The sequence below is a fragment of the Melampsora larici-populina genome, assembly GCF_000204055.1.
Source record: "Melampsora larici-populina 98AG31 unplaced genomic scaffold MELLAscaffold_16, whole genome shotgun sequence".
NCBI classification, from domain to species: Eukaryota; Fungi; Basidiomycota; class Pucciniomycetes; order Pucciniales; family Melampsoraceae; genus Melampsora; species Melampsora laricis-populina.
In genome coordinates this window covers 796,263-822,125 of record NW_006768780.1, presented here as the reverse complement: position 1 = coordinate 822,125, position 25,863 = coordinate 796,263, and the positions used below count along the sequence as shown (strand labels likewise).

The 25,863-nt window shown below is 40.4% G+C and overlaps 3 protein-coding genes across 3 annotated transcripts; 2 read left to right on the top strand and 1 right to left on the bottom strand.

Moving 5' to 3' along the window:
• Positions 1 to 16,426: 16,426 nt before the first annotated feature.
• Positions 16,427 to 19,256, top strand: MELLADRAFT_85985 (uncharacterized protein; the record flags this gene model as incomplete). The annotated part of the gene is made up of 14 exons (XM_007409582.1): positions 16,427 to 16,714; positions 16,798 to 17,114; positions 17,185 to 17,370; positions 17,454 to 17,486; positions 17,552 to 17,697; positions 17,758 to 17,893; positions 17,950 to 18,004; positions 18,070 to 18,099; positions 18,170 to 18,247; positions 18,318 to 18,491; positions 18,558 to 18,600; positions 18,665 to 18,740; positions 18,831 to 18,990; positions 19,071 to 19,256. The coding sequence occupies 14 exons, from the start codon at positions 16,427 to 16,429 to the stop codon at positions 19,254 to 19,256; spliced, it is 1,908 nt and encodes a 635-aa protein (XP_007409644.1).
• Positions 19,257 to 20,821: 1,565 nt separating this feature from the next.
• MELLADRAFT_71776 (uncharacterized protein) lies at positions 20,822 to 21,688 on the top strand (the record flags this gene model as incomplete). The annotated part of the gene is made up of 2 exons (XM_007409583.1): positions 20,822 to 20,893; positions 20,952 to 21,688. One exon carries the CDS (start codon positions 20,964 to 20,966, stop codon positions 21,333 to 21,335), a length of 372 nt encoding a protein of 123 aa, XP_007409645.1.
• Positions 21,689 to 22,635: 947 nt separating this feature from the next.
• MELLADRAFT_55970 (uncharacterized protein) lies at positions 22,636 to 25,514 on the bottom strand (the record flags this gene model as incomplete). The annotated part of the gene is made up of 3 exons (XM_007409455.1): positions 22,636 to 23,889; positions 24,701 to 25,159; positions 25,224 to 25,514. One exon carries the CDS (start codon positions 23,744 to 23,746, stop codon positions 23,090 to 23,092), a length of 657 nt encoding a protein of 218 aa, XP_007409517.1.
• Between the last annotated feature and the right edge of the window lie 349 nt (positions 25,515 to 25,863).

The window sequence follows — 25,863 nt, the reverse complement described above, 5'->3', positions numbered from 1 at the left end:
AAGCAATCTCCACTCTGTTTGTATGTGAAACATTATATTCCAAAAACATATCTAGAAAGGGTGAAGAAGATAAGATAATTCAACCCAAGATGGTACATGAGTAAGAGGATAGCAATAATCAAAAGCATAAATGGTCAGAAATGATCAGAGCTGCTCATATCCCATGAATTGTAACACCACGGGACCTCAAAAGGCACTTCTCCAGATCACTACCCTATATAGGGGCATTCCTGAGTCCTGGGCTGGCACCCATATCAATATCAGCTTTAGCTGTGGGTCTTAATGTGCTATGTTCTACCACTACTAGATAAGATCCATGGTTTGAAATTATGTCACAGTGTCATCAGCTGTGCTGCCAGCTCATTCTCTTGACTCAAAACCTGATCATAGAGCTCAGCCCCTTTTGGCTTGTCAGGATACAAGAGCCAGCCATATGTGGGAAAATCAGGCTCTTTGTCATCATACACCACAAAATTGTTCATCGACTCTGGATGCCCCCATACATAGGCCAGGGTGGGATTCTGAATCATCTGAGCTCATTTGCAAAAACACATGGTGGAAATTGGAGTGATTGAAAGGAAAACAGACAAATTGGTGGTTTGTGTCAGGAAAGATATGGAATCATTACAAACTCTCTGCCTCACCAATCATCAACAGGCTAGATCTTGCATATTAATTTCAACTTTTCAAAGAGTGTATCTTTATTTCAAGTCTTGCCAATTTCCAACAGACTTGATCTCATTTTTTTAATTTCAACTTTTCAAAAAATGTATCTTTGTTTTGGAGGCTGTTTTCTACAGACCAAGCTGACTTATATCAACATCTGAAGCAACCACTGCAAAAAGCGGAAGCGGAGAGGCTGTGGGACCGGTTGCCCCTTAGCTGCTTTGAACTATTTGGGGTAGTGGGTCAAGGCAACCTGCCACCACTTTCTCTGTGGGGTGGTCCACGCAGAGGATTATGTAAATAGCACTGTGGCATCAAGTTACACCCCACAGCCCTCTTATCAAAGTACTGTGCAGCAGTATCTGACAGCAAGCCAGATATACAATCAACATCTTGACTTTTTTTCAAGCCAAAAACCACCACAATCCCCCTGGACAGCCAAGAAACAACATCAAAATTCTTCAAAAAGCCATTGATGCTAGATTCTTGCACCAAATATTTGATGAACTGCCTTCCAACAAAAGGAGTGTCAAATTTGGCATGTTTCAACAATTCCTTTGTTCTCTTCAAAGACCAAACACTGTAAACATTATACACTATCCACAAGTGGAAATGGGAAAATGATTAAGATTGTAGTTTGTCCTGAGAGATATATCACTGCACACCTGAGTCAAGGCACCCACACTACATATGTGCACAAGGATGGAAAAATTGGTAGCTATCATGTACATAAAAAACTGCTCAGCTATTGGCTCATCAGAATGAGTGGCTCATATGTAATGTGTTCTGTAATTTTTTTTCATCTTGACAACATATTGTAAAATTGACTACATTCACTGACTCATAGTTTTGGTGTAATTCCATCAAGTGAACCTCATGTAACACCCTTTCTGTTACTGTTGAATGGCTTTCAGAGTATTACATGAGTAACTATGGAAGTATATGTAGTCAATTTTTAGGACTTTTGTCAAACTGGGAAAAGTTACATGAAGTATCACATGTGAATTACTTCTTCAGATGAGCAGGGAACTGAGCAGACCTGTATGTACATTATAGCCAATAATTTACCCAGCTTGTTGCACATATGTAGTGTGGGTGCCTTGGCTCAGGTGTGCAGTGATATATCTTTCATGACAAACTACAATCTCAATTATCTCCCCATTTCCACTTGGGGATAGTGTATAATGTTTACAGTGAAACTGACAAAGAAAACCTCTCTTTCATGCACACAATAGACAAATCTATCTGTCCCTCCAAACTTTCATCATATGTTCTTGTGGTGTCCTGGGCCAAAAGGTTGTAGTTCACACCCTCTTTCACAGGAAACAAGCAATGTTTTTCCTGTTGGAAGAGTGATTACACTGAATGCAGGTTCTGAGCCAAAACACAGAAATAATTCAGAAATAATGCTAAAATAATACATTTGGGCTCATAGACTGTGTTGAATACAATTGGTTGTCCCATGGGAAAATCATCTCTTGTTGCCTGTGTTTGGATCCATTTACACTACACCAAATGACATCTTTACCCAGGGGTATAGAAAAGTAGTGTGGGCATAGAAATCTATGGGTAAAGTACTTTTCTATATCCATAGAGATAGTATCATCTATGCCTAGACAAACCGTTCTGTTCTATACCCACAGATGGAAATATTCACATGACCACAAGGACTGTATATATAAATCTAGACTCAAAGCCCTTCTTGAGTCTTGTCCCATGGGAAAGCATGGTCCATCAGTCATATTGTACATATGTAGAGAGTGTCTGTCAATTTGTGTAAGATTGTGCATACACTGCAAAGATAATGTATTTTTCCAAGGTGAAAAATGATTGCATTTGATGACCAAAATGATTGATAATGCAGAATTAATGCAGAATAATGCAGAATTAATGCAGAATTAATGCAGAATTAATCGTTTTGTAGATTAAATGTAATCTTTTTTCACCTTGGAAAACTACATTATCTTCACAGAATGCTGAACATGGTTGAAGATCTCTTGTATCAGCATAGAATTGTATTTTAGGGTAAAAATATCAAAAAACAGAAAATTGAGATTCTGTGCACCGTAACACTGCCTGTGGGTCCCAATACATACAGCTGAGTCAGCGCAAAGAAAATACTCAATTTCTCAATCTCAAATATTGTACATAGGTGTATCAAAAGCATTGTTTATTGGTATAGAAAAGTACCCTACCAATAGTTTTCTATGCCCACACTACTTTTCTATACCCCTGGGTAAAGATGTCATTTGTTGTAGTGTTAAGGCCAGTTTTTCCAATTTCCTTGTTCCCATTTACCACAATCGTGAATTGGCATCAGATTTTAAAACATCCTCATATTGAAATTGTCCTTTTCCATGATTGATCTTCATTATTGATAGTCTTGGTATTGTTATGGCCCCTTCTACTTCAAATTCTAGTCTTGTCCCCCTGTCTACTGGTGTAGAACTCCTACACTGTGGCGCATAGGCAGAGCCAAGAGGGCAAGAAGCAAACTAAGGCGGATAAACCACAAAGAGCTGTAACCAAAGACACTTTTAAGCTGCCCTCAAAATTTGCAATGAGTCACCTTCTTCCAACCTTACTGTTGATATGATCTGGCTAGTCTTACGTACAAAGACTGGAAGCTGATTGGGTCTTGTGGTAAGATGGGTCTCTTGGGGTTGTATCTTCTTATGATGAGGTTTATGATCAGATTGTACCATGAGGAAAAAGGTACAATGATGCCAAGGAACAAAAACCTATACAAGACAGCTTTGCATGTGTAAGCATATTCTAACATGACCTTGATGTGATCATATCATTATCCCCCTTTTGATGCCCAAGCCCCTCTTGCATCTCTGCATTCTATCCACAGATTAGCATTAAAAAACCCTCACTTTAGGGAAAAAGCTTCATTCTCTCACACCTTCTGTATCCTTTTGTAACTTTTCTCAGCATAAGAAAACTTTCTCTTGAAGTCATTTAAAAGTTCCTTGATGTGATCATAACAACTATCACCAAAGAAGACTGCCCACCCTGAAAATCCAATCTGCAAGCTTTGTTTGGAGCCAAGAGTCCTGGTGAAGGTCCAGAAATTCAAACACAACTGTAAACAGTATGTCTTTTACTATTATTTTCCAATAAAGTTCCCAGAACAACCTTCCTGTAGCAAGAGAAAAAACAAAGAAACCTTGAAAATCCACCTAAACCCTTATCCTCCAATTTCTACTGATTCCAAATCTACCCTACACACCCTAGCACCTTAAAAACCTAGCGAACTACACCTGTAATTGCCAAGTTCACCCTAATACCTTAAGACAAAACCCCTAAGATTTCTAAGTAAGTAACCAAAACAAAATCAGAAATTCAGAATCCACCAAACCACTTGACAACAACTTATTATGAGACTTTAAGGACTTCAGCAATTCAAAGACTTGAGTGAGTAAAAGACAATCTAAAACTTTTTTTCAAGTTCTAACTATTAGATCATCTCCAATGTTGGCAAATCTGACAACATGTACAGGTCAGTTTTTTCCTCAGCTTGACAACTGTATTTTTTTGGTGGCACCAGCGCCATGCAACATGCATACGAGCTTCATTCTGAATTCCCCATAAGGTTCATTTGAGGTTGAACTCATTTCAACAAAAGCCCAACAGGTCAAAACATGAACAACCACTTTGATGATTGAGCACCACCTAGTTTCTCTATCTTGATCCTTGCGTCACAGTATCACAATATGACAGGTTGGACAGATGACCTAATATTAGTCATTTTTGGCCAAAAACCATTGGGAGAGTGGTTTCTCAATTATTCAGCCAGGTCCGCAAATTTGAGGATCTGAGCATTTGAGTGTGTCATTTCCCAAAGAACAAGTTTGCACCCAAGGGTCCATGTGGGAGCTTGGCCTTGGTGTTGGATGGTGCTTTTCTGAAGATTGCCAATACAGCTTATGTTTTTGAAATAAACATAACATCTAGTCATTCAGATTTGGGTGCATTGGAGATGCTCTCAAACCTCAACAACAACAGTCAAAAAAAGAAATCTGAGTCAATAAGGAACAAAAGAATTAAATTAATACACACATACTTCTCACACACACATGACTTCTATATTGGTAAAGATCCAACACCTTGTATACATACCCAAGACCTCTCTCCTCTCCAAAAGTATTCCAAATCTATGTTGTCCTTAACACCTGTATTCCAATCTAAGCTGGTGCATCCCTGATCCTTGCGAGCCTTAGCGCTGTTGCACAGGCTGCTAGTGGTATACCCAGCCTTTGGGCTAATGTGTGCCCTCCCATTGTACACACAAACTATACATTGTCCAGCCAAACTGAGTGTAACAAGGAAAACCAATAAATAGTAAGATTGATGAACAGGTATGTTGGAATTTGGGACATGATGGAAAAAGAAGTTGTGATAACTGTGATAAAGAATCCATTCAAAGCCTAGATCATCAGTTGGAAGGAAATGGGTGAATCTCAAGTGTACAAATGAGAAGAAAGGTGTGAAGTATTTTTACGAGTCAAAGCGTCTGAAGATTTTGGAAAATCAACGATATTGTCAAGGGTGCCTCTTTATTCTTTGAACTGTCTATGTAAGTACCCCAAGCCGCAAGTTATGAAACTTTTCAGAAACATTTGCAAGCAAAGATTTTGTCAAGAGGGAGAAACTTATTGTGCGCAGCTGCCCAGCAATACCCGAACCGCTCCGCTCGAAATAGCGGGTTCAGAGCAATTTTGGAGTGATTTTGGCACCCGCTATGACCTCCGCAGGCTATAGCGGTACCCGCGCACCAAACTCAAGAGCTGATTTTTTCCATAGCGGAGTGACCGCTACAAAATGGACCGGGGCCTTGGGTTCTCCAATATATAGCGGACATTCTGACCCATGAGGTGGGTAGAGGGTTGTCACCCCACCCCTTCACTAGATTGATGCCTCACACCACCCATCTTGACCTGTTTTGATCCTAGATTGCTACCTCCACAACCAACACGACCAATGGAACACCAAAAAACATCAAAATGTCAAATGCTATGATGACTAACTCAAATTCAATTCCAAATCAAAATCAACATCAACACCAAAATCCAAATCCAAATTCCAATCTAAATTCCAATCCCACTCCAATCCAACCACTTATTACACTTCAATCTATACTATCTCAACATGCTAATCAACCAAACTCAACTTTATCAGAACTAATCTCATAATTCAATCGATCACTCATCAATTATCAATCTCTCAAACTTGTTTATTCCAATATGAATCATCAATCACTTTGAACAAACAACAGGAACTCTTTAGATTACATAATAAAGCTTTAGATGAGAATAGATAAGTTTGGGCATTGGTGACCAAATCAAAATCAGAAGTTAAAGATTCAAAGGCTGAAAATAAAGAAGGATCTTTATTTTACTTTCATTCAATTGTTCTTTTTTATACAAGTTTTGTTCTGACTCAACTCACATCTTGAGTTCTTTTATTATACTAGTTTTTCTTTTTTCTCATATTGTTCCTTTCTAAAGACACTCTATCTACTCTCCCACCTGTCCCAGCCCTATAGGCTTGGTCACATACACATAGATTTGAAATACGACCTTTTTTTCTACGCTCTCACTTCATCAGCGCGAAAATGCGCTATATAGCAAAGTTTTGGGGCAAAAAATAGCAATTTCTCCGCTCCAAAACTTTGCAAGACTTTTTTTTTGAAAATAGTGATCGCAGAGCGGAGCAATCCATAGCGCCGACTCCAATACGATATGAAATTGGGCCAAATTTCATAGTGTTTCAGAGCGGTTTGAGTGTTGTGCCCAGCAGCGACCAAGGGTTGTATGGTTGTATCTTACATATCAACCAGATGTGATGAATAGTGGAGTGTCACATTGTTTAGACATTTAATGCAAAAAGTGAACAATTGGAGAATAATTTTTTCAAAAGCAACCAGCATGTAGTGGCAAATGAGCACCATAAAGCACAATAATCACTGCAGTATAAGCGTACCGCGTAGATGATTGAGCCACTTAGGTGCAATACTGTTGCGGCTGAAGAAGATCAGGATAAATACACCACGGGGCAAGTGGCACGTGACGCTCACATGAGATTTGACTCTGCCATTGAAATACGTGCTGTCTACATTGTCATACCCAACGTGAGTTACACATGCCAGCCAGCGTGGTCTTCACCCAATCTGATCACCTTGCTAAAGTGTGATAGCTCACCAGGGGAGCGGGTGACTCATCTCATATCATAACAAGGTGACATTGCTCGCGCAATGAACGGGTGAGCTGACTCGCCTTGTTAGGGTGTGAGGCAAGCTTCGTGACGCCCAGGTGTCAGCTTTTACACCAGTACTGTGCGGAAGTTGTATCTAGCTGGTGAGTGTTGGCTCATCCAGCCTCATGATGGCTGAATAGCTACACCAGTCGAATCGGGCTGGGAGGTTCTCAATTTTTGTTCACAGAGTGCATGCCATAACAACTGATCTGATCATTGCATGGACAAAAACTATATATGGAGATGTTAGAAACACAAACAACATTGAAAACAGTAAGATAATAAAAATATAGATAGTCTTTGAGTGAAATTCTTGAGCTTTGATTGTAGTACTCGATTATTTGATTTGGTAAATTGTTTCTGTTGAAAAGAATCATTAAGCAATCAATCAACAAATGAATCAGTAAGAGTCAAAAGAAAAGATCGAGGTAAAGAAAGACCTACAATCGACATGATCAATCCAGGTGTCCGGGTAATAATCATGAGAACAGAAAGAGAGGAGAACATTGATATTTGGTAGAGATGATCAATAATGATCCTTAATGATCATAAATATATGAACAAGCAAACCAAAAAGTACAAAAAGGTCAGTCTTCAACTTCATTGACATATAGCAGGAAATCATCTGAGCGAGGGGAGAAGAGGACTTACAAATGAAATGACCGATCAGGCCAATCAAAGGTATTTGAAATTAAGACTTCAAACAGGAGCAAATCATGACATCAAGCTTCACAGTAATTTAAATGAGATTATGAAAATGAAAGAATAAAAGACTGACAACTGAAACAATCAATCAAAGGACTTCAATATGAATGGAACAGAACCAGAGTCAGTAATCATGAAATTGAGCAAGTGTTAAGAAAGAAAAGAAAGAATTGGAAGAATTGGATCCAGCCAACTGGTACCTATAGGCTATCAGAATGATGATGCAAAAACAGTCAAATGAATGAGCGCCTCCAAGACAAATGTGATTGATGGGATGTGATGACAGGTGACGACCCATGAGTTCTGAGGGACTTGAGCGTAGACTGGGGCACTGGACAAAGTGTAGTGAGATCTGTGACATGTACCTGTGACGTCAGACTTGACATCATCCATGAGACCGGTTATGAAAATGACACCGGGCTTGACATTTATGTAGTGTACATAGTTACACAGCCTGGAAATGCGGCCTTGTATATTGAGCTAGCCCATCATGTAGGTCTTTTCTTCTTCTTTGTCATCCAATATTGTCAACTTGATACTGATAGCCTTGTATCATGATTGGTGCTTACAACTAGTCATGTCTTTCAATTGTTTTCTAGGGTGTCAAAGCACCCATCACCAGTTTGTATCATTTAGGTAGTTGCTTACAAATCGCTCCAACCCATCTTCTATCACTTCGGTTTATCTTTTGGGTGTAAATGATTTCTTTCAACTTGTCATTAATTCATTGCTTTGATTAACAATATCTTGTCACCCGATCGATCTCTAGCTGATAAACGTGAGTTCTTCCTATTTTTATTTCTTATTATTCTTTTGCTTAATACTGATTTCTTTTGTTTTGATTTTGATAAACCTTCAATTGCATATCTTATATTTGATCGGTCTTGTTCAAAATTAAATATTTGAATTGTAAGTATGTACCTTGATTTTATCACTCTTTTCTTTTTCTGATTATCCTTTTTACTAACGATTCTTCTCTTTGTTTCATATACACTTTCCTTCCGCTTTACTAGGGCTACATGTTTTTTTGATTTTATTCATTTTATTTTTATTTACTGAATTTTTTTCAATTCTGTTTAGTGTATTATCTTGACCATTTTCAACTATGAATGTGTAATACTTGATTTTGTATATATATGAATGAAAATGAATTGAAATAAGTAAAAAAAAATCTAAAAGATGTTTTCAAGAGGCATGAGGTGCCCTGTTGCGAGTAATTCTGAGCCATAATGAGTCATATGAGGGAGGACTGTTCACGTGCTGAGCACTTGGCCCAATACAATTGCCCGCTGAGCGCCTGGCTGGTTAGCTCACCTGCCAGCGAGGTGCTCAGCAGGCGAGTCAGCTTATACTACCAGCACGCAAGCTGAATCGCGTGCTGAGCACCTTGCTGGCTGGTTGTGCTCGTACCAAGCAGCTCACCCGCTGGTTGGCTGGTAAAGCACGCAATGCCAACGTGGTCTCTCTCTCGACATGTGGAGCAGGTGACAAGCATTGGGTGAGGGCCACGTGGCCGCACTCACCCTTCTTTCACCTGTTCTACACAACCACTCGGCGTGCTCATACCCAACTTACATTTCACGTGGTCCCAGTTCAAAGTTGCCCCATGGTGTACACATATGGAAATTACAGTATTAGTGGTAAAGAAATCAACAATGAACAAAGAGTAAAGAATCTTGTAGTGAAAAGTTGGGCACCACAATAGGTAGAGGAGAAGTATTGAAAGCAGCTTTTGATACTTTTAGCATAACAGCCACTGACTAACACATGTAAAAACACAGAGAGTTTACAGCGATCCGGAGAGTTTCAAAGGTTTAAGCAAGTAACAAAAAGTAGTGCATTGGTGAAGGACCAAAAAGGGGAATGAAAACGCCACAGAGTGTCAACATTTACAAAAATCGTAAGTGCCTATACAACACACTTTTAATATTTGGTAGAGAAACATGATAAGAGGACAATTAAATGTGGATCACGCAGCAGAGTCTTTTGGGAAGCAATGGAAAACAGAATGCTTTTCATATGATTGGAGAAAAGGGAAGGTGGGCAATGGGCAATATTGGCGCTTTTGAGAATGGCCGAGGGCATGTAGCAGGTATGATGAAACACAGAGAATGCATAGAGGGGATGTGTGGTAGACATGAATCATGCGGAGGACCACAAAGTGAAGGGGTTGCAAAAAGCATAGGGATTGCTTTCCATTGATAAAAGCAATAAGAGACCATCACACTACCTATCTTCACAGCAGAGGCTTCTGGAAAATTGTGGGGATAAAAGTGCTTTTGATCAGGTCGCGCGGAAATGATAATATGTATTTTCCCAATATTTGAGCTTTTGAGAGAGGCCAACATGATGTAGGAGCAAGGATGAAAAGCCGCTTAGTGGGCATTTGGAAAACAGTCAAGGGCATAAGGCGTAAGAAATTGTACAAATAGAGACAGTCATTTGAACGTTCTGAATTGGCATTGTTCAATGCTACCCACGGCTACACTTACGTGAGCCTCAAGTGAGAAGCGGAGAGATCCTGATGTTTCACCAGCCCAAATACTGAATTGCTGTCAAATTGGTGGATTTGGGGGGCAAATCTGGATTTAAGTATATTGATATAATGATTGGATTAGGGATTTAATGGATTCCAAGAGTTTCACAATGATTTTTAAGGGTATTATGATGAATGGATTGATCTACAATGATCTCATGATGAAAAAGAGATCAATATTAGATGTGAAAAGATGTCAGAAAGGGCATAAGCCTGTCAATGGCATATCACCTTTCTTACAAAGAACTCACTAAATATCAATGATCTACATGTAATTGGACAATCATATTTAGTCATAATAAGAAGAAACATGTATAACTCAATTACATACAAAAAACACATGTAATCTTCAATTACATGTGTGGTGCGCAAACTATCCTGTTCTATCTCATCTCATATTCAGTTATCAATAGGGGTTCTCAAAGTAGGCCCAGTTTGTAAAAACCCGGTTGACCCAGTTGACTTTTTGGCTGTGATCTGTCAAAAAATGTCAACTCAATACACAAGGTTACTGCCAAAAAGCAACCGGGTCAACTGGGTTTACTTGAAACCGGGCCAACTTTGAGAACCCCTAATATCTACTTAGTATTTTTTTATTGTTTCAATCTCTAAGTGATATTTAAACAGATATACATCATTTGAACAAACACATTACACACATATCAATTTGTAAGATGATCCTGTGTGATTTGTTTTATGATAAGCTTTCTAATAACCACATGTAGCCTTAGTTCAAGCAACTAAGTTGGATTGGGAACCCAACTTTTCAGCTGTTCATCTAAAACTGATCTTCCTGCAATTTGATGGCTGCCAAGGAGGGAAGTCTAGGGTTCTTGTGCTAAAAGGAAGGGTTGTTACAGAATAAACTACACGGGTGAATCAGGGTTTTATGGGAATGTAAAGATCACACATGGTCACTAGTAGATCATTAAATGCATACACACCTCATTGTATCAATCACATGTGATCATATACGGATAAATGATCAGTTGTTCAAAGGAGATGCTCACATTAACATCCTTGTTATGTTTGTCTTATGATTCTGTGTGTGAGGGTAGGGTACTCTTTATGAGTGCTCTATGCTCACTAAATTAGGATAATGGGATGTAATTGTTTGCAAAAGGTTTATTTATTTCAAACATGTAGTATATACAATATGAAATAAATAAGAAAAGGAAGAAGACAGAGACTAACAGCCTGTAAGGATAAATCCAGACAGACTACAGTCAGTTGCCTCCTTAAAAGGAGATTAGAGTCATGATAAGTAAATATTATAAAGGATGAAGGTTGGAATCAAGGCCTTCCTTCAATCTTTATGTTAACAGATTAAAGAGTGAGGTGAAGATCACTAAACTGGTTGTTCTTAAAGTCACCAACTTGGGGTTGTTCTCAAGGTCATCAACCTGAAAGTACTTGTGTATAGGTCACTAGCCTTGGGATGTTTGAAGGTCACCAACCTAAAATGGTTTCTACTTGGGGGAAGTAGAGAATCCAGAAATGTGAAGATGTATTACTTACTTTTAGTCAGGAAGCTATTTAAAGTAATGAAGTAAATCACTAGTCTTATTATTATAAGACTCTTGATTATGAACTTTAATAGTACTTTAAAGTTTGTTCTTGAAAAGTGAGGTGTAATAATTGCTTGGGGGAAAATCTTTGAAGGCTGAGAGAGGCGGGGTTTATATACTCTCCTCTCTAAACCTAACTGTAGTGATATTTGTTATTATCACTACATTAGTTCAGGGTTAATCATTACTAGATGTTATGATTATTACTAGCAATGCTTAATTACATATGCATGTTATGTATAATAAGTAATATAAGCATTTCAACTCTTGACAACAAGTTATGAGGTGTAAATGGTGTTTTATGACATATTACATGTGGTTTTCAGTGTACATGTATATGTAATAAGCGTTTTGGTACATTGTATTACATGTTACATGCAGTCTAAGCTCAGTATGTAGCATGTAATTAATTTTATACATAATCTTTTTAATGTTACAAGTTAGTTTTGGGTACATGTATATGTACTCAGGGCTGACACTGTGCGCTACATTCTTGTGCCAGGTATATAAGCCCCTGCTTTTGTTTTGTGTCTTATTCCCCATACTTCACAATAGCAAATCAAGTTTGAACAACTTTTACAACCAATCAATCCGTTCATATCAGCCTTCAAAAGTCCTTTTACAGTTAGCAGGCACAGATTCACAGTTGTGTTGCTAGTTCTCTCTTTGATGACTAATGTAAAGCACGGTCCTACATATGTAAAACATATGTAATCAGCCTTTCACTGCTCTATATATCAGCTATTACATGGTTCTTTCCTTCCCTAACCCTACCCCATAAGCTTCCTTGTTGACAAAAGAGGTAAAAAGGTGTGAAAATGGTCAAAAATGGAGGCTTTCTACTAATCACATATGTCAAAGCTTGTCAGATCAGAATGGGTGATAGCTCAATCAACACCTGATGTTCCATTTCATAATTCACAGCTGTTGAACCAACACTAACAGAGGAGTTGTGAAAAAGTTGTAAGGCATCAAAGAGAATGGTGTGAATTTTGACTTTTGTGATTTCATACACACATGTACACCACAGGCCCCCCAAACCAGGTTTTCCACTGGTGACACTGCACAGTAAAAAAACCGCAAGCATTTGCAGACACCATTTGTGACAATCTTGGTGTTGTACAACCAGGTTGAACACTGTGCTGTTTAGACCAGTGAGAACTTGACCATAACCCTATGAAAAAACAGTGAAGTCCCTCTCTTTATGTGGCACATAATGCATGTCGTAGCAGACAGTTCTCTTTGTAACTCTGTTTTTGGTTCACATTAACAGTGGCAACACTGCCACAGTTACTTTACTGGTATCATATTGGCAATACCTGTTAAAGTATCAAAAAAACAATACTGTAAAATTTGGCTGGCAGTAAAGTATTGGTTGACCAATACTATACTCAATACTGTATCAAAAACCACGACACCCACAAGACCTATCTTTAGTAAGGTATCTCAAAGCAATACTGTTACTATACTCAATACTGTATTGTTATTTGCGCCACAATACCAACACACACGAGGTATCTAGGCCTACATGAGAGAAATTATTGACCATACTTCTCCAGCCACTGCTGGGGAAAGTATTGGTTTTCTGATACTTTACTGAATATGGTATTGAAATTGACAATACCATCCCAAGGACCTGGGAGTGAAGTATTGGTCAGACTGATACTAAGTATTGAGATACTTATACTGGAAAAAAAGTTACTTTACCATTACTTACAGTAAAGTAACTGTGGCAGTGTTGACAGTGGCTCCATTCAATCAACATATTATTATAATAAGAGCTTTTATTACCAAAATACAACAGCTGTCCAAACAAAAATAATATAAAGTGGAAGATACCAAAAACAATACAACAAAAAAGATACAAAATGACAAAATTGAGCCTTCAAAGCAGGACTTACAAAAACCCAATTTATCAAAAAGAATTAGGGGATACAAAGTTGAAATCCGGCCGAAAATCCGGCTGCGTGGCCAGATTTCCAGATTCCATTTTTTTCTGGCCACGACTTGAAATTTGGCAAAAAGAGAAATCAACAGATCACTGGCCAGTCCTTCACTCACCTCAATTCCATATCCGACTCAACACCTCAATCTCAAGATTTTCGTTCTCATCCAACACCAGGCACCCAGAAATCCTTCCTTACACTCTGAGTCAAATCGATCTTCATTACATTCTCATTCTCATTCAAATCAACCTTATCCTCCTTTATGGAATTCAACTAATCATCGAGATCGAGTGAAGATTACGGATTTTTTGAATAAAGGACAATTAACTTCAATGGTACAACAGATCGGTAACAGATCATTTTTCTTCTCTTGATTAATACTTTAAAAATCATATTCGATCTGATTTAAATCTATTCTACTCTTTTGGTTTTGGTTTTGTTTTCTCTTTAGCTGCTTCATATCAATTAAAAACACTTGAACATGCGATTTTAGATGTTTTAACTCAAGCTGCAGAACAAAGACTCTTTCAAACCTGTGGATGAATGAAACTGGCAGACAATAGCAGTTGATCTTAGTCCAAAGACATCCTCGATCTAGAAGTTTTGTTAAAGAGTCACTTTTCGGAACTCTGAATTTTGTATTAGATCCTTTGTATAATCTTTTCACACACGAATCAAATCAAAGAAGGATACAGATAAGTTTAAGAATAGTCAGACCAGATGGAATCTTTGTGAGAATTGAAGTCAAGAGTTGGTCTTTTTCATCAATCGAAAGATTTGAGATTGATCTATCATAAGGTTCATGTTGTGATTGATTAAATTGTAAGTTTGGTTGACCGAGAAAGCTGCCTTCTTTCAATTCTTGTCAGTTACAGCAATTTGATGGATTTGTAAGGCTTGAATCATGCGTAAGAAAAATCTATCCCGGCGAGATTGACTTGAAACATTGCAAGTGAGTCTAGGTTGTTCTGAACATACGCCTTTCTTGCATGTTGTGCTGTTTGAATGGACCTCTTGAGGGCTATTTTGCGATGGTATCGAGTTGTTGCTATGTGAAGTGGGGGCGAGTCGTCGATATTGGATGTGGGACTGGTGGTGTAGTGGAAAGTTGGCATGGAACTTGAAGTCGGGGGATTCAAAGTTGAGAGAATCCGGACTCATGTCCAGATTCCGAATTACCGCAAAAAATGGAATCTGGAAATCTGGCCACGCGGCCAGATTTTCGGCCGGATTTCAACTTTGTATCCCCTAAATGAGTAAAAAACAACATATAAGATAAGGGAAATACTACCTTCTATATCAATAACCTCAGTACTTACTCTTCTTCTTGTTCTTCTTCCATCTCCATTGCCTCCTCCTCTTCTTCTTCTTCTTCTTCATCATCATCACCATCTTCATCTACATCTACATCCTTTTCTCCTACTCCATCTGCCTCATGAAGCTCTTCATTGGGTCCTGCTGCCCCATCTCCAAAGAAATCATCAAGGTCTACTATAGTATCTTGAATTCAGTAGGTAACACAAAGTCAGTTATTGCTTTCAGTTCATCAAATGTCCTCTTTCAGTTTATATATAAGTCTGTCTGTAAGATCAGCACATAGAATCTGATTACAAGATGAAGTCAGTTGTGATGGATGTAAAAGAAATGTGGAAACAAAAAGAAAAGATACATACACATAACAATATCTTGAGGATTCACTGCGCAAGTGCCCCAGAGTCTGGCCCACCATGTTCCACAAAGTCTTGGTCTTGTACGTTGCATGGTTTAACCCCCAATGTATGGCTTGTACCCTCTGAATTTTATTTGAGTCAGCAAGTCAGTCACATTGATTGTACAGAGAGGAAAATAATGAAAACAACATACTATCCATACATGGCGACCAACTTGCAGTGTCATCTGAAAACGCCCCGGACGTCCGGCGAGCTTCAAAGTTGCAAAAAGTGTGATTTTTTTATGTTTTCCACAAAGACACACCCGCCCCTGCGCAGACGAGATTGAGCCTGGGAAGGCGGGCCCAACCTACATGTATTTACTAAGAGCGCTAATGTTCATCCGAGGATGACCAAGGCACAGCGGGCTGAGTGCAAGCTGCTCAACACCGGCCATAGACCTCACTCTCCTTGAAACGGTCCTAGCCACTGGGTGCAGGGAAGTATCCCTTTAACCCAGCCCTCTGCTTCCGAGAGATATCTACCCTAAAGACCTAAAACGTGGCTCGAGTTGCCTAAAATCTCGGCACATTTTTTTTGACTTGGAATGCCCTATCATGAGGCTTATCTCGTATATTTGCACGGTGATATGAACACAAAACAACAGTCGGAACCGTGAAATGTAGGATGAATCGGTGTCCAAGCCCTCATGAGTTCTTCCATTGCGAGCTCGCTCGCCGAGAGTGACTCAGACAAGTTACGTTGCATATCTCTTGCGTAGCCCCACACCACCGTGTGTCATCGAGGTTGGGCGTTTCTCGGTACAGCATATGTGGGTCACGCTGACCCTTTCGAGATCTCATGGAGGCACTTTTGTTTCACAAACAGACTTGGGCTGTGTCTTTCGGTTTGGCATATTGCACACCACGAATGATTGGCAGATGGAATTCCCCCATCATTTCTCTACTTTGTTTTACCTTTCATTTCGAGCTCACTCAAATCATATACCAGTTTGTTTCAAATCAGAACAAATACTCACCGTGTGACTTGGGCCAAGGTACTCTTTCTCGTGCGTAAGTCTCTCCGCGTTTCCTCATGAGTTCAGTGATGTTCAGAGCAAGGAAAGCGGACTTGAACGCAGATTTGACCCCCAGATTGGATACCCTTTTTGTATTCACCATGCGGAAGAAGTCGGGATGGATCCAGGTCTGGGTCACGGTGGGGTTGCGAGTCTTGGTCAATATGCATAAGCCCGATATCGCAACAGCATATGTCTTACGTCCCAGGGACCTGGCGATTTCTCAATCACCTACGGGCGGCTATGCACCCAAGAAGATCGTCTGTCCTGCTGATTTACGCATTCGGGATGCTAACATGTATCCAGTTCGTACAATTCTTGCAGTGATGATATTCAATTCTCCATTGCGTTTTAGGATAGAGTCTCTGATGTAAGATATACATGATAGTGGGGTTTAAGTCAAGGAGAAGAGGCATATATATCAAGCAAAGCAAATCTTTCAATACCTCTGTGGTCAGATTTCTTGAAACAAGCTGGGTTGAAGGATTTTGATATTGAAAATTTCTTAGACAGAGCGACCACAAATGGAGCCCGTGCTGGTGATACTGTGCCCAATGTCGCACTGGCTTTGTCTGGGGGAGGAAATCGTGCACTATTGTACTCTTCATCAATTTTGGATGCTTTCGATTCCAGGAATCCAGAGGCCATGAAAGCACGAACTGGTGGAATCTTACAACTTGCGAATTATGCTACAGGGCTATCAGCGTTTGTCTCAAGCAATTTGTCTATCAATCAAATCAAAAAGCTGTTAATGTAAATTTTTGTTTGATCACAGGGGATCGTGGCTCTTGGGTAGTTGGGCGACCTCAAACTTCGAGAGATTCCCTTCACTCAATCAAACGGTTTGGGGTTACACCAAGAAAAATGGTTATCTCAGCTGGCGCAATCTGAAGAAGTACCCCAAATATTATTCGGATACAAAGAAGAAGAAGAAAGCCGGATTTGCCGTCAGTTTTGTAGAGTTAGTTTCAACACCTGTGCCAGATTTCTTGCTCTTTAACTTCCCGACCCATCTCAATGACCCAACTGTGATTCCTCCTCTAGCATATGGGCACGGATGCTGGGTACACAGTTCATGTAAGTCATTGAACCCAAGTGAAACAGAAAAAATAGAGGCTGATACGCTTGCTCTTTGAATACAGTAAAGATCCAGAAAAAGGCAAGGGCGTGCTCTTCTCATCTGTAAGAGAAACACCAGCATACAAAGACCGCATATTTCCGTTGCCTATCTTGGTGTCCCTATCTAGGCCAGGCACAGGCAAAATGATAACACTGCAAAGTCCAATGTGTAAGTTTCCCCAGCTGAAATACCTGAGCATCGGCTCACGGTTTGTTTTTCAATCACCAGACGAGTTTACTCCAGAAGACTTTGGAATATGGCATCCTCTTTTGAACGCTTCGATACCTATGGAATACCTCGGGAGTAAAGCCTCCGCTATGAACGATCAAGCTATAACTTGCACAAAAGGTTTCGACAATATGGGGTACTTATATTCTTCTTATAAATCCCGCATGTATTGGCATTCTTGACTTACCCAAGTGTGTGGGATGATGCTTATGACATTTTCGGGCCCAGTTTCTTGATGGCACGTTCAGTAATAGATCAATCTCCTTCAAAATTTCCTGACCGCCCTAACACAGGAAATTTGCCTCACTTTAGGGTGCTTCGAGTAATGTCTTCAGCTTTCAGGTGAGCCATATTTTCAAAACGACTATACCGCACTTATCCAAGGTCTATGTGAATGACAATTGCTCTACAGGACGGCTCGGATCCGGACCCGCCATTTTGGGCAAAGCTCCTGAAGCTGTTCATCAAGGGTGAATTTTATGAGGCATTGGTTAGTACCATCAACTAGCTCCCCCGTAACCACGACCAGTCAAAAGTGCTGACCATGGATCTACTACCAGGTTCCAAATCCTTTTCAAGGAAAAGGAGTTGGAATGTTTGGCGATGCTGGATTCGAAAACACGAATTTGGAGACGCTCCTACTCGCGGATGGTGCTATGGTTGCAGAAAATCTCCCACTCTTCCCTCTGATACAGCCTTCCAGAAAGGTCGATATCATATTTGCTATAGACTCGGTAAGCCAAAAATTTTACGATGGGGGCGAAAACCCTTTACCCTAACTAGAATCAAATCTTGTGTAGACTGTGGATGGACATCCATTCCCCAATCCAAACGTCCATGGCTGTCAGTATCATCTTGAAGCTCTTTCTTTCAATTCAGAGCCTATTGAACCCCTTTATAAAAACAGATCCCAATGGCACCGCCTTATATTTGACTTCTCTCAAGCTGCGACATCCTAACTACCAAGGGTACCCGTTTCCAAAGTCAGTTTCAAAATCCTTTTCCTAAGCTCTTGCTGTCAATCAAGAATAGAACACGATTGATCTGGCTTCGTGGGGTATCTGATGTTACAGAGTACCAAGCGCAATAGATGGCAGCTTTACTTCCGCCGGCTATGAAGAAAGGCCAACACTGTTCGGATGTGAAGATTCCAGCGCCCCCCTGATACTCTACCTTCCCAACCATTTTGTGTCAGCGCAAACAGACATGCCAACCCTGCAAACGGACTACACTGTAAGGAGTCTTGATTAAATTTGTTTCTTCGCATCCATGTTGACATCTCTGTGTTTTGGAAACCTTTCGTGTGTTATAAGTGGCAAGAGATTGATGGATTCTTTCAAAACGGATTCTATATTGCGACTCAATCCAACTCAACATACGTTGATTCTGAATGGCCTGCATGTTTAGCTTGTGCGATGATCGAAAAGCAAAGGATTCGGAACTCACAAAGCCGAACCGAACAATGCTCTGCTTGCTTTAGTCGATACTGTGCTACATAATCAAATCGATGAATCATTACGTTTTCTGATTTGAAGAACAATCACCTTCTATCATACTTAGTCCATCTTTCCTTCTTTTAGTCAAAAATACCCGCCGCTACAATTTCAATTGGTATCCCCTTTTGTTTGAAATGGGTTTTGCCGGCATTTTTGTTTTTTAGTACTTAGAGCATCTCCACCGCGGACCTGATCTGTAAACCGAATACAGACCCATAATTAGCTTGCTGCAAAATTTTTGACAGCTGTATTTCATATCCAGCTTTGTTGCATCCACCGCGCAAATCGGTATAAATTTTTCAGCAGATTTGAGCTCCTACCCACGCCCGAAATGCCAAACTCAAACCCAATCAAGCCTCACCGATTAGTCGCCTGCCTTGATAAGATAAAATAAATATTAAAACCGTAATCAAGAGCGGGCATTGATTGAGCTTGATCAGAGTTCAAACTCGGCAACACGAAGATACATTGTGTATATAAGATATACATCATGTTACTTGCCTCTTTGCTCCCTGTCTCTTTCCTGCGTGACCAACTCATTTTCACTTATTACTCTCTGAATACTCATACCAATTGTTAATAGTTGATACCGTCTCCCTACCCTTTTGACTGTCCATATTTACGCACTATGACCCCAGACAACTTCATCGCTCCTGCTTTCATTGCCCAATATGTGGTCATCGCAGGTCTGTCCTCAGAACTTATCGCTCTCCTTGCATCACACAACCAAGACTTGCATGACTACCTCGCTATCTCGCATATTCCTCGAGGTCCTGGAGGATCATTACCCGGTCGAGCCCCCAATCTACCCAGAGACTGCGTTACTGGCCACCTAGGTTTAATGAGGGACTACTTCAATATGACCCCGGTTTATGGGGAACTGCTCTTCCATCGTCGATTTCGGATGAGTCGCCGTTTATTTATTCGTATCATGAATAAGGTTGGCAAAGGTGACCCCTACTTCACGCAGAGGAGAGATGCTCTAGGTCAGTTGTTGTTTTGCTCTTGATGTCATTTATTTCCATTGACCGTGTTCATGTGTATCCTCAGGTAAACTTGGGCTATCACCGTTCCAAAAGTGCGCTGCTGCAATTCGGCAACTTGCTTATGGCTCTTCTGCCAATGCCCAAGACGAATATCTACGCATTGGAGAGTCTACCGCCATTTAGTCGCTTAAACGTTTCTGTCTCGGTGTGATTCTTGCTTACAAGGATCAATACCAACGCAAGCCAACCGCAGATGATATGGCGTCTATCCTTGCCGAAAACGCAGAGCAAGGATTTCCAGGCATGCTTGGCTCACTCGATTGCATGCACTGGGAGTGGAAAAACTGCCCCAACGCATTGAAGGGCCATTACACTGGCAAAGAAGGATCTCCGACGTTGGTACTAGAGGCTGTGGCGACTCACAACCTCTGGATATGGCATTCGTTCTTTGGTCTACCTGGCAGTCTCAACGATATCAACGTTCTCGAACGTTCTAATTTATTTCATGACCTCTCTTTGGGTAATGCTCATGAATGCCGCTTCTCAGTAAATGGCATCGATTACACCACCGGTTATTACCTTGCTGACGGGATCTATCCCGAGTGGGCAACTCTCATTAAGACGTTCTTGTGCCCTCAAGATCCCCAAATTGAGGTAAGTCTCACGTCACTCCTAAGGGTTTTCTTTACCTTGATCTGACTGTCGTTTAAAGCTTTTTGCTAAAATGCAAGAATCAGTTAGAAAAGACGTCGAGCGTGCTTTTGGGGTCTTGCAAGCGCGATTCGCAATCATCAAAGGACCTGCTCGCATGTGGCAACCTTCAACAATGTCTCTCATCATGAATTGTTGTATTATCTTGCACAACATGATTGTGGAGGACCAGTCTCAGGAACCTCGAGGCGCAAATGATGTAGACATATTTGATCCGCCTGTACCACCACCTGAACATCTTCCGCGTCCACCTGCTACTTTTGCTCGTTTCATGGAAGGTCGCGCCTTTCGCTCGCAAGCTAACCATGTCAGTTTACGCAATAACTTAGTCCAGCACATATGGAGAACCTTTGGAAAGGATAACATCAATGACCACATTGTGTAGATTATTGTCTTTTGTTTTTGTTATTTTTTTTTGTTATTTTTTTCTCTTTTGATGTTTGTGCCGCTTGTTTCAGATTTATGTTAGATTTATGTTTCCTGTCTTTATGTCTCATTCTATTGAATTTTTTGATCAGTGTATATAATTCTTTTGTCTGATTTTGATCTCTTTCCTCCCCTCGATTTGACGTGTTCTCCATTTTAGTGTAGATATTATTTTTTTGGTTTGTGATCATCGTCTATACGCGAGAGTTCATAACAATCAGGAAATGAATTTATGTGTACATAGTTCATTTGTGGAGCCTTTCACAACTTTAAGATCAAAAGAAAATCATGAGTATTTTACTTGCAAGTATGAACTATGTACTGGATAAGAAAGAAATCAACATATCAGAAAGCAAAAATGACATCGTGAAAATACAATGAGATATAAGGGCCAAGTAAGTAAGATCAGAATGAATGTAAAGTGACATAGTGCTTAGTAAGAAACAGATGTCTGTAGATAACTGAGTCACGTTGAGCCGACAAAGTCTAGAGCGCGTTCACCCTCATTTGAAGCCATTGCCATTTGGCTTCGGCATCAAATACATTGACAAACTCGTCATCTAACTGTCCCGTTCTTAACAAGTGGGCAGCAGCTTCTTTTTCACCCGGGCCTTGAAGATAACGTCCAGTGTAGCTGTAGACCTGCCCAAGTGCTTCGCGGAGGACGCGAAACTCGTTTCGGCGCTTATCTTGTATCACCTTGATGATTCGGCGCAAGGCCTGCCTGGATTCACGAGCACGAGTGTACTCTTCAAGTCTTTGTACCTCTCTCTGAGCCCGGGGGCTGGAGGTGAGATCAATAACAATGGGAGGAGAACCATTACGATGTTTGGCACGTTGTGCGTCAGGGCTGAGAGGAGGCGTGGCGGCGGGAGTCCTCCCCGCTATTATGAAGTGTTGATGTTAGCTTACAGTTAATTGTGGTCTCATCATAATATCTTCTTTACTAACCTTGAATAAGAGCGGGGGTAAGAGCAATAAGTCGCGGGTCAAGGTCATCAGTGACTCGTGGTGCTGGTGCCACGGCCAACTCCTCCCTTCCATGACCATGACGGTTTTCAAAAAATGTTCTAGCCTTAAAATACGGATGGAATCGAGGTGCCGACGGTGTAGCAATCCAGGTCACTGTTTGATACATGGAGTTGATGTGGTTAATCATCACATCATAATGAATACACAGGTGTTCACTTGCCTTCGGGTGACAAGGGCGTTCGAGGGGTTGAAGTCGTAGGGACATTAATTCCAGAGAAACCGCTTGTGGAAGCCATAATGAGGAATTTCGTAATAATATGATGGTAGGGAGTTGCAAAACGATATGAATATGACAATATGTTGCACCAAAAAAAAAATATTAAACAAAGAACTATTTACTAGGTAAGGCGAGCTGGATGAGTTAGATTGAAAAGCACGGAATGACACAGGAATGAGTGACTATGAGGATAAAGAGGAAATAGGAGATACCTTATATACACAAAACAAAGCGAGAGAATGCTCAATAACATTGGTGCAGAACATATAACAAAGATCAGTCATGACAACACAGAAATTTTAATTACAAAATTAAAATTTCACACACAACACACGGACAAAAAAATCTTGGACTTAATCGAGTTAAAAGTGAAAAACATTTGAGATGAGTGAATGATTTGGGCAAAACACAAGCAGATTGGAAAGATAATAACTTGAAACGGTCTTAGCAAGCGTGTGGACAAATCATAAATCCGCGCGACAAGCAGCTCTGCGCAGCAAGAGGCGCTCTTTGTCAGCCTCCAGTGCGGCACGGATGTTCTCATTCAGGCGTGAGGTGTCAGTCTGTAGGAGCGATAGCTCCAGCATAGCCTCGAGTGAAGAGCTTGCCCGGTCCAAATGAAGAGCGATTCGCTCGGTTGCTTGGGCTGTAGAGCTGGAGTTTGCAAGTAGTCGGCTTTGATTACTTTCATCATCCTCAGGCTTCGTGTTTCGCGATTTCTTAGATTGTTTTGTACCTGCCGGGCGATTGAGTTGCGGCAGTTGGATGTCACCAATTGCAGTTCCAGCCGGGATGGCGTCTACATCGATGATTGGATCTTTGTCATTTGTAGCAGCTTTCCTTTTTCTACCGCAAAACTCGATGTACAGAGGGTTGTCAGTCCATTTAGGGGAATATTTGACAATATTATAGCATGATACATTGACAAAGGCAGTTCCAACTTCTTTATTGTACAACGTTAAGGCATCTTGAAACTGGTCCTCGATTGATTTTCCAGTTTCTCTGATCATCTTGATTTGTTGAACACACGCGGCGAATCGAGCCATGTTTTTGTTGAGAGTACCCCAGCGAGACTGAATCGATTTGAGTGAGCGCCTGTTTTCATCATCCTCCACATCCATTCAATCATGGAAGTCATCAGTAATCTTTTTCCAAAAGGTGGTTGATTTCTGATCGTTTCCAACTATGGCATCTTCAGACACGTTCAGCCATGATTTACATAGTTGTTCTAACTCTTCTTTGTTGAAATTCGAACCGCTCCCGCCTGTCACTACAAGAAATACAATATTTTCTGGGCAGAAAATTAAATTATTGATACACAAAAATATTGAGAGGCCAGGCAAAGGGCAAAAAATAAATAAAAATATGCATCTTGTTCCCTGCGTTGAGAACTTCACTCTCCATATTTTTCCGTATTTTTACAGTCCATATTGATAAGTGTACTAACAATAAACCTTCATTATCATCCAATTACAACCTGTAACAAGCACTGAAATTTGGCTCATTAGTGTTTAGAGCTTTTGATTTCTGAGAAAACTCATAACTTTTTCAATTCCAGGCCAAAACGCTCGATTTTGAGTGCATTGGCAAGCTGGAATGGTCCTCCAAATAGTTCATAATAAGACCACACAGCATGCTGGTCTGCTAAAAAAGATATCATCTTTTTTATACATTTGCACATACAGATCCATAGAATGTTTGTCATACTAGCTACATAGTTATTGATATTATGAAATTTTGAGAACAGGAGTTCAGCTTTCTAATGCACCTGAAATCAAGTGTTTTGAGGCAGATTTGACAAAGTTATGGGTGTTTTCAGAATTCAAAAGTTTCTCTAAACACTAATCAGCCAAATTTCAGTGCTTGTTACAGGTTGTAATTGGATGATTATCAAGGTTTATTGTTAGTACACTTATCAATATGGACTGTAAAAATACGGAGAAATATGGAGAGTGAAGCTCTCCAAAAGGTGGTTGATTTCTGATCGTTTCCAACTATGGCATCTTCAGACACGTTCAGCCATGATTTACATAGTTGTTCTAACTCTTCTTTGTTGAAATTCGAACCGCTCCCGCCTGTGGTCTTCGTGGTTTGACTGACAGTGGACTTCTTCAAATTTTTGCGGGTAGCTGGAGATGGCGAAGTAAGATCCGAAGTGTTGGAATGAGCGGACGATTGAGTTTGAGTTGGCAAGGGATCCACAGAGGAAGCAGCAGATGGTTGACGCAGACGGTGATCTCGGAACTGATAATTGGATTCAACAGATTCAGCCCAAAAGAAACGTGGATTACTGTTCTGGGAATGGGCAGCGAAGGAAGCTTCTCGATCACGAAAGGTCCGCTGAATGCTGCTCTGCGAAAGGCCAGTGAAGGAATCTTGACGAGGACGAAAGTTCTGCTGATGAATGCTGTTCTGGGAAGGCAGGTCCGCATCCGAATCGATTTCTTCAGGCCGAATAGCATTGGAAGATGGGGGTGGGGCACGCTGTTGCATGTGTGGGTGTACTAGGAATCGAGGACTAGGTGCTTGCCAGGCTATACAAATGATCATTGAATGAACAGACTTTAAATATAAGAGTCTTCATCAAATAGGACTGACCAATACCATTACCATTATGGTGCCTGCTGTTGTTGTTACGCCAACTAAAATCATCTTGGGAACGATGCTCAAAATCAAAGTCATTGCCACCTCGTGAATCAACGCTCTTCTGTTGTGCTAGTGAGTTCGTGAGTCTCTCCATGGGAAGTGGGTGGATCAGGACGTTGAAGGTATTATAGTATCAATTAGGTCAAGTTGATAAGATAAGAAAAATAACAACTAAATAGTGAACAGGGTAAGAAAAAAGAATAATACTATAGCACAAGTTTGAAAATTGTTTACGGAAGGTAGACGGGCATTGGTACGGTTGACAACTTTAACCAAAGTTATATACATATGTAGGGAGGACTAGGTTAATTAAAAAATTGCCTACGAGCTGGTGCGTGGTGGCAGTTTGATCGATTGTGAACAAATTGCATCTGTTCTACGAAAAGGCATTATTTCCTACATAGCACGAGGTAACCACTGGCTTTTACAAAGAAGATGATAGGACACATGTGGTGAAGTTATCACCACATGTGCCAAATTGCTGTCCAAAACTGTTCGAATACAGCTTGCTGCAAACATTCGGTTGGTACTTCATATTTCGAGTACCGACCGTGTGAAACCGGTTTTGCTGGAAAATGAGGCTCACACGGAT